Source organism: Carcharhinus amblyrhynchos, chromosome 8, assembly GCF_965287045.1.
Source record: "Carcharhinus amblyrhynchos chromosome 8, sCarAmb.v2.hapA, whole genome shotgun sequence".
Lineage (NCBI taxonomy): Eukaryota > Metazoa > Chordata > Chondrichthyes > Carcharhiniformes > Carcharhinidae > Carcharhinus > Carcharhinus amblyrhynchos.
In genome coordinates, this window is record NC_137331.1 from 6786398 (window position 1) to 6800208 (window position 13811).

A 13811-nucleotide genomic window follows, 5' to 3' on the forward strand; every position below is an offset into this window, starting at 1 on the left:
ATGTTGACGAGGTGAAAAAAAAAGTTCAGTCCCCAGCACAAAAGTAAAGAATTGGCCATGGGGCTGAAAGCCAGACTGTGGCTCCTCAATATGATTACAATTCGTTGAAAAACAATAATACCTGCCAAATATGTGTGCACACGCGAACAAGAAACGCACGTGCTTAGCAGAAAAGGTAAGGCGGCTTGCAATTCACCGCATCTCATTTAAAAAAAAACTTGGTCAGATCAACGATGGTGAACAAGAGCCATAGAACCACACAACTCAAGACACTACCTTACTTACCTTTTATTACACAAACACAAGGCCAGTGGCCCACTTTCAGTTGCCATTCATTGTAATGCAATCGGTTAGCACTTGTGATCAGCCAGTGTCAAATATAATACCAATAGTTGACTTGAAGTGTATATGGAGTAAATAGATATGATTGTGCAAGACAGGAATGTACGACAAAGACTACATTAAACCTTGAAAGGGAAAAGTTGTTCTTGTAAAGTTAACAGATGTGTACAATGACCCAATACAAGAGTTCAAAGTAATGGCCTTTAGCTGAATTAACAGTGGTGGAACTTCAGGTTCTATTGATATTACCCAGAAAATATAACTTTCATTTTCATTAACAACTTGAAAACATACTATCTGCATTCTGGAACAAACTTTTATGAAACAATCTTGAGGTCCACAAAATTAGGAGCTAAACTGAGAGGAACACATTTACTTCTATTGATCATCGGCCCGACAAACATTCTTCTGATGAACGTTCAAATTCATCATCAGATTGGTCTTCTGGAGTTAAACACTTTCACACCATTCTGCGTGGACGAACGAGCATATTTTGTCAGTAGAGTTCCGATAGTCTGCTTCTCTCCACATAAACCCCTGTTCAAATGAGAGATGAATCAAAGAGTTGGTAAGGTGACTGAAATGCAAGTGCAGTTATGTCAAATCATATTAGAAGAACTTTCAATGCCAAAGTTAAAAGAACTCCAGTTTTCCTTCCAGAGGGGGGAACAAATATAGCTCAAGAATTATAATGTAGGGAAGTAAATTACAGCAAAATGTTCACCTTGACACCTATATTGTGAGCAAGGAATAGCAACAAGTATCAACTGAGAGGTTTTAAGTTTATTGATTAGTGTCACAAGTAGGCTTACATTAAGAACGTAAGAAATAGGAGCAAGAGTAGGCCATCTAGCCCTTCGAGCCTGCCCCGCCATTCAATAAGATCATGGCTGATCTGAAGTGGATCAGTTCCACTTTCCCGCTTTCTCCCCATAACCCTTAATTCCCTTGTCTATCGGAAACCTATGTACCCGTGACTTAAATATATTCAGCGAGGTAGCCTCCACCACTTCAACGGGCAGAGAATTCCAGAGATTCACCACCCTTTGAGTGAAGAAGTTCCTCCTCAACTCTGATCTAAACTGCGCCCCCCCCCCCCCCCTTATCTTGAGGCTGTGCCCTCTAGTCCTGCTGTCCTTCCTAAGCGAATCTATCCTTTTTTAACACTGCAATGAAGTTACTGTGAAAATTCCCTAGTCGCCACACTCTGGCATCTAAGGGAGAATTTAGCACGGCCAATCCATCTAACCAGCACATCTTTTGCACTGTGGGAGGAAACCGGAGCACCTGGAGGAAACCCATGCAGACACAGGGGGAATGTGCAGACTCCACACAATGACCCAAGCCGAGAATGGAACCTCAGTCCCTGGTGCTGTGAGACAGCAGTGTTAAGCACTGTGTCACTGTGCTGCAAAGTTTTCTGTGGTCTTTGGAATTGGCAATTTGAGTTTCACTGATGGAAAGTACGATTCATTAGTGGGAATTCTGTGCAGCATTAGCCAGAGTGATCTTCATTGCTAAATCAACCTGTCAGAGATCAGGACTGGGTTATCATCATTAGCATTACTTGGTTTCAGACGTAATCAAATTTTGATACAATGGAGCAATTACATTTGACTAGTGTAGAATGGTTGGCAATTCATGTATCATTGATCCCCTTCCTTTTCACAGAACTAAAACTAAGTGGGTCATTAATCGGTTTCATTTACTGCTAATCTTAATGCGGAAAGGGAAGTCTTGTGGGAATGTGTGTTTTTGTGAAGAGGATGCGTGAACTGGTGCCTACATCAGACATCAATCTCTTTCCAAAGCTGCCACTGGTGCTTGAAAGTATACAGAAACATGTAACAGGAAATGGTTAACGACTACACTCATTATGTGAAAGTCTTCCTCCAGGAAGATCTTGTAAAAGGATTTCTGTCTATCTGAGCAGACTCAGGAGTTGATGATTAGTTGCCAATTAGACTTTGATAAAGATGTGAAACTTCTGTGATTTTGTTAATATTCTCAGGGTTTTGTCAATCGGAGTAAAAAGGACACTTGAAATTTTGTAGCTCAAGTCAAAGGTTAAGTTACTGGTTGGCAGAACTTAAAATATACCCCTCTCCAATAATCAAGAAAAGGGCTGCCTTTTTCCTCAACTGAGGCTTTCCTTCACTGTGGTTGACAGGGCACTCAACTGTGTCTGACCCATCTCCCCCAGCTCTCACCCCTTTGCCTTCCTCCCAGAACCAAAAAAAGTCCTTCTTTTTGCACCCCACCGGCCTCTGCATTCAAAGCATCATCCTCTGCCACTTCTGCTAACTCCAATTTGATGCCACCATCAAACAGATCCTCCCCACCCCGTCAGCATTCCGTAGGGACCATTCCGTCAATGACACCCAGTCCACTCCACCATTGCCCCAAATCCTTCATCCCCTTTCCGCAGCACCTTCCCAAACATTTGCAAGTTTGTGTAATGCCTGCCCCTGCTCCCTGCTCAATGTCCGAGGGCCCAAGCACAACTTTCAGGTGGAGCACCACTTCAGTTGCACCTTCTTCAATTTGGTCCACTGAATTCGCTGCTCCCAGTGCAGTCTCCTCTACGCTGGAGAGACTCAACACAGACTGGGTGACCATGCTGTAGAACACATTCACTCAGTCCACAAGCATGACCCCCAACCTTCCTACTGCTTGCCGTCTGAACTCAACATCCTATTCTCAAACCCACACGTCCATCCTTGGCCTGCTGTAATGCTTCAGTGTGGCCCTATGCAAACCAAAGAACAACATCGCATCTTTCTATTGGGCACTCGGAACTCATCACTGAGTTCAACAAGTTTCGGCCGTGCATTTTCTCCTCCATTTGACCCCATTCACCGTCCCCCCACAACCCCAATCCCCAGAGAGTCAACTGCCACTTGTTTTATTGGTATTGCTTTCTGTTTCTCTCGCCACAGGTGCTGCCAGACCTGCTGAGTTTATACAGCATTCCAGATACCTGAGGGCATAGCCTAGACTGACACTCCAGTGAAGTACTGAAGGAGCTCTACACTGCTGAAGGAGCTGTCCCTCTGATGAAACATTAAACTAAGGCCCAGTCTGCCCTCAGGTGGAGGTAAGAGATCGTATGGACTTGATTCTGTGATCATAGTTTCCTCCTTTAGATCCAGCTTTTATTATTTGTTCCATTACCACATACTTTCACCATCACCCTTTTTGTCATTTACTCTTCTCTCCTTCCCCCGACTCTCGAGTTGCTTAAAATCTGTTACATCTCTTAACTTTATCTGATGGGTCATCAGCCTAAAACAGTAGATGGGATCATTTGTTCTTAAAATATTTGCAGGCATCAGTCAGGACCAAGATATGTCAATGGGATGAATCTTTTGCAAGGCGACCAATTAAGAAACTGCTTCTATGTTCACTATCCAGTTGTGGATGGGGGGTGGGTTTTCGAGATGGGAGAGCGGAAATCCTGGTCAGGAGGCTGGCAGCCCCCACCAGTGGGAGGTCTGCTGAGGGCCAGATTGATAGAGCAGCAGAGAGACACGGCAACCACCATTAGTGTTTGTGATGCACGGTCATCGGAAACATCTATCGCCATGCTTTCTTTCTTCGATAGGTACAAAGAGCAGCTTTGCCACTTGCCGCTGGAGAATCCTCTACAGTCTGAACATTAACAAGGCTCTAAACTCCCACCCTAATGGCAGCAGGTCAGCTCAGCTGGCTATCTAGCTGGAGTATGGTACAGGATAATGCCACTAGCCCAGGTTCACTTCCAGCTCTGAGATGGGACTTGGGGCAGCCTCCTCGTTCTGTCTCTCAGCAGGGAAGATACTGGCAAGCCACCACTGACAAAAAGAAAGCCACTCAACCAAGTAATAAGCCAAGAGCCTCCTTCGGGCAGAGGTCACATGGTAATGATGCTATCCAATGTCAGTCCGCCTCCTCTCACATAGCAGGGAGCCCAAGTACAAGATTTCATGGCACCCTCTGGATGCTGTTTAATTTACACTTATTGGACTATAAATTGTCTACCCACTGCTGCCAGACAGATGTTCACTGCCTCGCTGACCTCGTCTCAAATTCTAACCTTCCAGGAGAAGTTGTAGAAGACTGATCAGCAGTGGGAAAGGGTCTCTAATCCCCACGTACGGCAGCCTATCAAAATGCTTCCCTCCTAAATATCCAGCTCGACAGAAACTATTTTCTGGATGAAGGCAGAGTTATCATGCTGCCGCACAGCAACTGAAAAAAACTGAGCATAAGTCCAAAGATGTGCGGGTTAGGTTGATTGGCCGTGCTAAGAAATTGCCCCTTAGTGTTCAGGGATACGTAGGTTAGAGGGGATTAGTGGGTATGATATGTAGGGATATGGGGGTAGGTCCTGGATGGGATTGTGTTCGGTGCAGACTCGATGGGCTGAAGGGCCTCTTTCTGCACTGTAGGGTTCTATGAAGACAGCCAGCCACCCATTCCTCTAGAATTGATTACTAGGCACTGCAAAAACCTCCTTTGAAAGCTTTTAAAGGATTGCATTGCGTGAAGTTGCACAACATGGGAAAACAGAGCAAGAATCAAGAGTGATTATCCAACTGTTTCTTTAAATAGCTGACAGGATGTGAAACGTGATACCGCCAACAAACCCAGTGATTAAAAAAAACTCTTAGATCAAAACCACAATGTTAATCAATATTCTTCTCATCCCAACAGTTTTCACTGGCCTCATTTCACCACAACTCTGCAAGGTCCCCCGGCCTCACATACCCTCCCCCTTTTTATTATTTCTAACTCTCCGTTTCTGATTCTCTGCATCTCTCCTCTATCATTGTTGGCAGAGTCTTCCAATCACCCTGGTCCCATGTCCAGATTTCCCATTTAAATCTCTCTGCCTTTAAGTGCCTTAAAATTCATCTCTCAGACCAAGCCTTCAGTCACCTCTCAGCTTTGCCACAAAAGGTTTGCCATTCATGACTTCTCAGTGAAGCACCTGGGATATATTTCACCGTTGATAAGGTTCAGTGATTGCTTGTATTCAATTAGTTTGTTACTGTGTGTAAATATATCAAGAAAACATCAGGCAACTGCCTGTTTCTGTAGCTAGAACGTTCAATTCCAGGCGGTTTTGAGACTCAGTGGGGAAAGCCCCTGCCTCTGAGACAGAAGCTCCTGGTTCGAGTCCCACTCCAGAACTTATTGGCCCTAGAAGAAGCATCATGCTGTGATTCAACAGGTTGATAACCAGTCTGCTAATCCTTCCAACACTTCCCCACTACTCCCCAGAGGAAACGAGAAGATACACAACAAGAGTTCAATTCTACCTAGAATTTATCCAATAGAAAAAATTCCAGCCAAATGTTTTGAACTCTTGGCCTGAGGAAGGCAGCATCCATTGTAATTGTAATAACAACAAAACCATCCGCTACAAGTGGTATCTCAGATCTCGTGCATTGTTGCTCACTTCCTTAGGCCTCCTCAATCTCCCCTCAAGCTTGCTCGACCAGTTTGGCACCTCAGAAGCAGATAAGGCTGGTGCTGCTTCCTGATCTGTAGTGAGTGCTAGCAGGATGAGGGAGTGGGACTTTGAGCTGAAGTCACTGCTGGGCTGGAGAGATAAGAAGAGAAGTAAGTCTCGGAGGGAGTGTTGGGCAATGAGCAGCAGATGGACCAAGTTCCTGTTCCATTGCACCTTACATCAGACCATTGAAGTGAAGGATTACATTCACTTTATTAAATTTTAAGTAATGTTCAAGAGCATTGAGCATAAAAGAGACTTGAAATTGGCAGCCTGAGATTCCCAAGGGAACGCCAGCAACTCTAGAAAGAAGCAGTGGAAATGAGACAAGATCTGGATCAAATGTAATCACTGGAAGAAAAGAAATCTGTGAACTTCCTGTCCTCACTGATTCAAGGAAGCCTCACCTCTCATGAGATTATTACAATTGCAGTAACAGATAGGTTTGTTAGGTCTAATGTGCTTTTACTTCTTTTTATCTTTTGATGATGCAGAATTCACCAAATCACAGTGAACAGCACACTGGACAACACAAACTCAGTTATTAAGGTACCCACTGGATATAGGGAGCAATGTCTTCCTCAGTCCACTTTGCTCTGATGTTAAAGAGGGTGTTGAAACGTTCCTGTGTGTTCTCCGACAGATCCTCGACATTCAGCTGAAAAATCACTTGTGGCCTTGCATTTCTATCAACAAGAGCTACACCCTGTACAGGAGAAAAATATAGGAAAACACACAATGAAAGAAAGGAAACTTGTAAGTAAAAAAGGTTCAGTATCAAATGAATGGTAAATACGCAGTAACAGAACAATTATAACTTTGGGGCAGAATGGGGCGAGAGAGAATAAAATCAGCCAAGGTTCCCATTCCTGATTACCACCTTTCCGGAAGTGACGTGGAAATGCCGGTGTTGGAATGGGCTGGACAGGATGAGAGGTAACACCACACCAGGTTGTAGTCCAACAGGTTCATTTGAAGTCACAAGCTTTCGAGTGCTGCTCCTTCATCAGGTGAAGTCACCCGACTTCTCATCTTTTCTGGAAGTGGATGAACTCAAATGTGATACCATTCCCAGCCTGAATATGCTGCAAACACAGCCATCCCCCCACCACACACCAGACCACCTTTCCTTTGTTGTTAAAGTTGCTATTTGTTGTTGCAATCTCCCACAGCGCTAACACATTCTCCCTCTCTTCTGTTCTATTGAAGAGACAACTCAAAACGTTAACTGTGCTTTCTCTCCTAGTAGATGCTGCCGGACCTGCTGAGATTGTCCGGCATTCTTGTTGTTGTTGAATATCCTGCTAATGGAAATGGAGAATGATGGGCAAGTTTCTCCACAGTAAGCTGTCCCACAGCACTGCATTCCCAAGTGGAGTTAATGACTTCAATAGAAGGGTGGATAGAGGATTAGCACAAAACAGGGTGAAAAAACCCTCTTTATTAGTTTGTTCCTCTATTTTTGATGTAAAAGTTATTTCAAGAGTCCTGACTTTTACCAAAATCTTGAACTATTTACTGTAAAAGTCTCAACACCAGGTTAAAGTCCAACAGGTTTATTTGGTATCAGGAACTTTCGAAGCGCTGTTCCTTCATCAGGTAAGTGGAGGGGTGAGTTCACAAACACGGTATATATAGACAGAGACACAATTGTAAGATAATGGTTGGAATGCAAGTCTTTACAGGTTCAGACAATGTGAGTGGAGAGAGGGTTAAACACAGGTTAAAGAGGTGTGTATTGTCTCCAGCCAGGACAGTTAGTGAGATTTTGCCAGCCCAGGCAAGTCATGAGGGTTACAGACAGTGTGACATGAACCCAGGATCCCAGTTGAAGCCATTCTCATGCATGCAGAATTTAGCTATCAGTTTCTGCTCGGCGATTCTGCGTTGCCATGACGCACAACAATCTGGGCTTGCAAATCTCATTCACTGTCCTGGCTGGAGACAATACACATCTCTTTAACCTGCGCTTAACCCTCTCTCCATTCACATTGTCTGTACCTTTAAGGCTTGATTACCTGTAAAGACTCGCATTCCAACCATTATCTTGTAAATTAAGTTTGTGTCTGTATATGACCTGTTTGCGAACACAAGTCTTCACTCACCTGATAAAGGAGCCTGAGACTCCGAAACTAGTGCTGCCAAATAAACCTGTTGGACTTTAACCTGGTGTTGTGAGACTTCTTACTTTGATTAGTGTACAGAAGCACACACAGAGGTCTAGGAAAAAATATGGGAGGGGGTGGGGTAGAAAATGAAAGGCTGGTTTCTGACAGGAAGAAGTCTCTCAACACCAGGTTAAAGCCCAACAGGTTTATTTGGTAGTAAACACCACTAGCTTTCAGAACGCTGTTCCTTCGTCAGGTGAGTGGAGAGTTCTGATCACAAACAGGGCATATAAAGGCACACACAGTTTACAGAATACTGATTAAAATGCGATTCTTTACAGCTAATCTGCTATTCAAGTCTTAAGGTGCAGACAATTCTGACAGGAGGAACAGGATTCAGGTAACTGAGACTGCACATATGCAGTGTTGTGTGGGTTGTATTAGCTATGGTGGAAGATAAGAACATAAGAACATAAGAAATAGGAGCAGGAGTAGGCCATCCAGCCCTTTGAGCCTGCCCCGCCATTCAATAAGATCATGGCTGATCTGTCGTGTCTCAGTTCCACATTCCTGCCCTCTCCCCATAACCCTTAATCCCCTTACTTATCAAAAACCCATCAACCCGCGTCTTAAAAATATTTAGCGAGGCAGCCTCCACCACCTCAACAGGCAGAGAATTCCAGAGATTCACCACCCTTTGAGTGAAGAAGTTCCTCCTCAACTCCGTTCTAAACCATTTATCTTGAGGCTGTGCCCCCTAGTCCTACTGTCCTTTCTGAGCAGGAAGAGCCTCTCCACCTCAATCCTATCCATCCCATTCATCATTTTATACATCTCAATGAGATCTCCCCTCATTCTTCGAAACTCTAATGAGTACAAGCCTAGTTTATTCAGCCTCTCCTCATAGCTCAACACCCTCAACTCCGGTATCAGCCTAGTAAACCTCCTCTGCACTCCCTCCAAGGCCAAAATATCCTTGCGTAAGTACGGCGACCAAAACTGCACACAGTACTCCAGCTGCGGCCTCACCAATGCCCTATACAGCTGCAGCAAGACCTCCCTACTTTTATATTCAATCCCCCTCGCTATGAAGGCCAGCATCCCATTCGCCTTCCTGACCACCTGCTGCACCTGCAAGCTGGGTTTTTGCGACTCATGCACAAGGACCCCGAGGTCCCTCTGCACCGTCGCCTGCTGCAGTTTTTCGCCCCGTAAGTAATAGTCCTTCCTACCATTCTTCCTACCAAAGTGGACCACCTCACGCTTGCCAACATTAAATTCCATTTGCCAGTTCCTGGCCCATTTGCCCAGCCTATCTAGATCCTTCTGCAGACTCTCCACACCCTCCGCGCAATTTGCCGCTCCACCAATCTTGGTGTCATCAGCACCAAGATGGGAGCCAAAAAGAAAGCAGCAGTGTGGCACTGTGAAATACATGGGAATAAAGGCTCCAAATTCCAATTGGAAGACCGCAGAAGGCAATAAATAGCAGCTTAGGTTAGGGTTAAAGTATAGGCCAGAGGAATGGTGCATGGCACCATTTTTGACTTTTGGGAATCTGATGGTGATTTTTGTTAACTAATTCCCTACCCCCATTCCCTTACAAAACACAGAACAATCAGGGTGATTACCAACTGCCAATGAGTTTGAAGAAATGACAAATTCACAGACCAAAATTAAGCTATTTAAAAAAGGCAGAATTGTATTTTAAATATTAGCTGTCGTCTGATATTGATGTGGGTCTGGTGATTAGAGGACACACCGAGCAGGTGTTAGTCACAGCCTCAGAGAAAGCAACCCTGGATAAGATATTCATTCCCTGACCTTCTAACATAATCACCGATTTGCATAAGCAATATCATGGGAGTGAACTGTTTTCTCATTCTATACCAGAATGTAGGCGAAAAACATCATGAGGTAGGGTGCTGAGGGAGCAAAATATCTTAAAAAGGATAATAAATAAAAGAAGAAGTTGGTTTGCTCAGTATTGGTACAGAGCAGCAGAGGAACAGTCACAGAACAGAAAGCTAGCATGCTAACTATTCAAGGAAATTATACCTTGAGTTGGTCCAGCCTTGTTGTCATGCCCTCAGGTACACTCTGCTGCCACACCTCCTCAAACTCAGACAGATTGAATTTTACAGCTTTCCTCAGCAGCATTAATGCATTGGATTTACAGACTTCATCCTCATTTAGCGCATAAAAAACTTCTCCTGCTGAAAACAAAGGATAGCACTTGGGTCAGTTATTAACATATATTTCAACAAAGTTCTCAACCACAGGCAGAACAAACAGGTTCACGATCGTGCCTATGCACAGAACGTTTTGGTTTAGTTGGCAGAACAAGATATGGACCAAAACAAATCCAATATTCATAGAAACTAGGAGCAAGATTAGGCCCTTTGAGACTGCTCTGCCATTCAATATGATCATGGCTGACCCTCTATCTCAATTCCATATTCCTGCTTTCTCCCCATGTCCCTTGATGCCAGTAAAATCTAAAAATTTATCTATCTTTCTTGAATACATTCAGTGACTTGGTATTCACAAACTTCTGTGGTACAGAATTCCAGAGATTCACTACCCTTTGGGTGAAGAAAATTTTCCTCATCTCAGTTCTAAATGGTCTGTCTACCTTGTATCCTGAGACTATGCCCCCTGGTTCTAGATTCCTCAAACAGGGAAAACATCCTCTCTGCATCTAGTCTGTCAGCCCTGTTAGGATTTTATACATTTCAGTCAGATCTCTTTTCGTCTTTCTAAATTCCAGTTAATACAGGCCCAGTTGAAACAACCTCACCTAACAATGGTTTATCAACGTAGCAATGATATTACCCTTCACAAAAGACCATGGTTAAAATCAGTGTCATTTGACAGAAGTAGGGTCATTTATTTCCCCTCTGGGGAAAACTCACTAATCAGGCTTTCTGTCATTCTTCCAATTCTTTCTCTTCCGGGTGAGATTCTCCACCCACCCCTGTGGTGGCCTGCAGTTGGCCAGCAGTAGATTCTTCTGGTCCCACTCCTGGAATATCCAATTGATTCAACCACTACTGGAAAACTCACGGCAAGGGTTTGCCATCAGAGGGACTGCCGGATCCCACTGGCAAGAATGGCTAGAAAATTCCGAGCTCGGTTTTTCCTTCTGCCTCTACAATCTGTTGTTAAAACTCAGACCAGTTCACTAATATCCACTGAGGAAGGAAATTTGCAATCCTTACCCAGTCTGACCCATCTCACACTAATGTGGTTGACTTTCAAAGTCCATCTGAATTGTCCTGGCAAACTACACCTTTTAATCAAAATGCAAGAAAGAAAAATACCAATAAAAATTGAACACGTTACTCAGCTGCAATTTAGGCATCAAATAATAACACAACAAAAGCATCCACTTCACAGTTAACCCCTTCAAAGTCCTTTTCTTGACATCTAGGGACTGGGGTGTCCAAGTTGGGGGCATTGTCTCACAGACTAATCAAACAACAGCTCCACATAGTCATATACAGAATCACAAATATCAATCAATAAATCAGATTTCTCCATTACTTTGCCTGAGAATGACAGATCTAAGTTTAAGTTTATTTATTAGTGTCAGAAGTAGGCTTTCATTAACACTGCGATGAAGTTACTGTGAAAATCCTCTAGTCATCGCACTCCAGTGCCTACACTGAAGGAAAATTTAGCATGGCCAATGCACTTGATCCACAGGTGATTGCACAGTGAGGAGGGAGTGGTTCTGTCACTCCTCAACCTGGACCTTGGATCCCATGAATTATCACGGTTCCAGGTAAAACCTGGGCAGGAAACCTCCTGTTGATTACCACGTATCACCACCCCATAGCTGATCACTGACTGCCAAATAACACTTCCAGGAAGCACTAAAGAGAACAAGGACACAGAATGTACCCTAAGCAACTTACTTCAATCACCATAAGTTGCTCGGTAACATCACTATGACCCAAGCTCGGAGTGTAGTTGTCAGACTGAGCTTGGGGCAAGTGGTAAGAACACCAACCAGGAGAACCTACCTGACCTCATGCCCATCCACCTTCCTGTCACAGATATGTCCACTCATGACAGCAATTGAGTCACCACCACACAGTCATTATGGAGGCCAAGTTGTGTCCTTGCACTCATGACACCTCTATCATGTTGTGTGACACTATCTTCATACTAAATGGGATGGATTAACACATCTAGCTGCTCGAAACTGAGCATTTATGAGGCTCTGTGCGCCTTTGGCTGTTCCGGACATTTAAAACCACCGATAATCGGTAACTTTACGGCCTAGTGTTGAGTCCCTATGACATAAAAAAGAAATCCAAAACAAGGTGGACATGAAAGAGTTAAGCTTGGCAAGAGCAGCTCAGCCATACAGTCTGAAGATTTTGCAGTTAGAGTGAGAGACCTTACACTTACAGAGAGAGTGGGAGCTCGTCCGGGGGCATAGCGCCACAGGTAACCCAGCGCAGCTTGACTGGTACTAATAACTGGTTACTAACTACCATATAACCCCCCCACCGAGACCTTAGAGAATGCATAATTGGGATTTGAACAGGCACTGAATTCTGAAATTAATAGCTTTCCTTAGACTTGACCCCCAAAGTATAATATTAGAACCCAAATAGTCTTTCCCCAGTAAAGGCAGGTTTTGAATGCACCCATATTACAGGAAAGGGCAAAGTTATTGCTGATGCCCTGAGGCAATCCTCAGCTTAAACTACAGAATTGCAGCAGGGAACAGACCTTGCTCCGGGTGGTTTTGTGTTTATCTTCTTTTAACACTGTGAATGAGGGAACGATTCCATATCTCTTCGCTTCCTGGTTTTCTTTTGCAACACCGCACGAAAAAATATAAAATAGAACAGGATCCAAGAATTCCAAAATATTACTTTTGTTTAAAAAAAAATGACTTCCTGTTGAAGTAAAAACAAAGTAGTTGTGTGACAAGTTGTCACAGGACTGGTCCTTTGTTCTCAGAGCTACCAGCAGGAGTTAAAAGGGCTCCTCACTCAGTCCGTGAAGTCACACCTCATTGTACCAATCCCTTGTAATCAACAAAACAGGAGGAAGAGGAGACAAATTGGATCCCCAACCTGATCCATTGCAAAAGAGCGAGATTGAAACTCATTATGTCTGCAGAGCTGCGAACAGAGTCATCTCACATCAGGCACTGCCCAGGAGCATTTCAGAAGGGGACCATTGAGAGAACAATGGAATTCTGAAGCGCAGAAATTGATTGTTAAGCTGCAATTATGATGTGGAGATGCCGGTGTTGGACTGGGGTAAAACAGAAAGAAATCTCACAACACCAGTTTAAAGTCCAACGGGTTTATTTGTAGCTTGGGGCTTTTGCTACAAATAAACCTGTTGGACATTAAGCTGGTGTTGTGAGATTTCAAGCTGCAATTAACCATTGGCCGTGTCACACGATCTGGCCTTTCAGACAGTTTTAGCATTACAGGGGCAAACTTTCTAAATAAATTCTAAGTGTCACATTTGCATAAAAACTGGGGTAAATCACGCTTTTTTTTTCAGGGGGAGTTTCAAACTGTATTTTCCACACTCTGTGCATCACAGAGACACAGTAAGAAGTCTCACAACACCAGCTTAGAGTCCAACCAGTTTATTTGATAGTAATCCCACAAGCTTTCGGAAACGGTGTTCCTTCGTCAGGTGTGTGGAAGGTTGGACTCTAACCTGGTGTTGTGAGACTCCTTACTGTGTTGACCCCAGTCCAACGCCGGCATCTCTACATCATCACAGAGAGCCCTAATGTGAATCGCGCTAAAAATCAGTGGGCCACTATTCCTACTAGAGAGGCTGACAGCATAATGCGCAGTGGGCAACTGCGCACGCGCCAA

At 44.0% G+C, this 13811-nt stretch overlaps 1 protein-coding gene across 2 annotated transcripts in view; it reads right to left on the minus strand.

Annotated features, from left to right (window-relative positions):
* Positions 1-281: 281 nt before the first annotated feature.
* Positions 282-13811, minus strand: part of dscc1 (DNA replication and sister chromatid cohesion 1) — a 34415-nt gene continuing 20885 nt past the window's right edge. Inside the window, exons 7-9 of one of the 2 annotated variants that reach the window (XM_080194822.1) lie at positions 10006-10160; positions 6397-6545; positions 282-879 (exon numbers count right to left, since the gene is read on the minus strand). In XM_080194822.1, coding sequence (XP_080050948.1) covers positions 774-879; positions 6397-6545; positions 10006-10160 — 410 coding nt within the window. In that variant the 3' untranslated portion in view covers positions 282-773. Of the gene's footprint in view, positions 880-6396; positions 6546-10005; positions 10164-13811 lie in introns of both variants that reach the window. The other variant, XM_080194821.1, reaches the window with a different exon arrangement.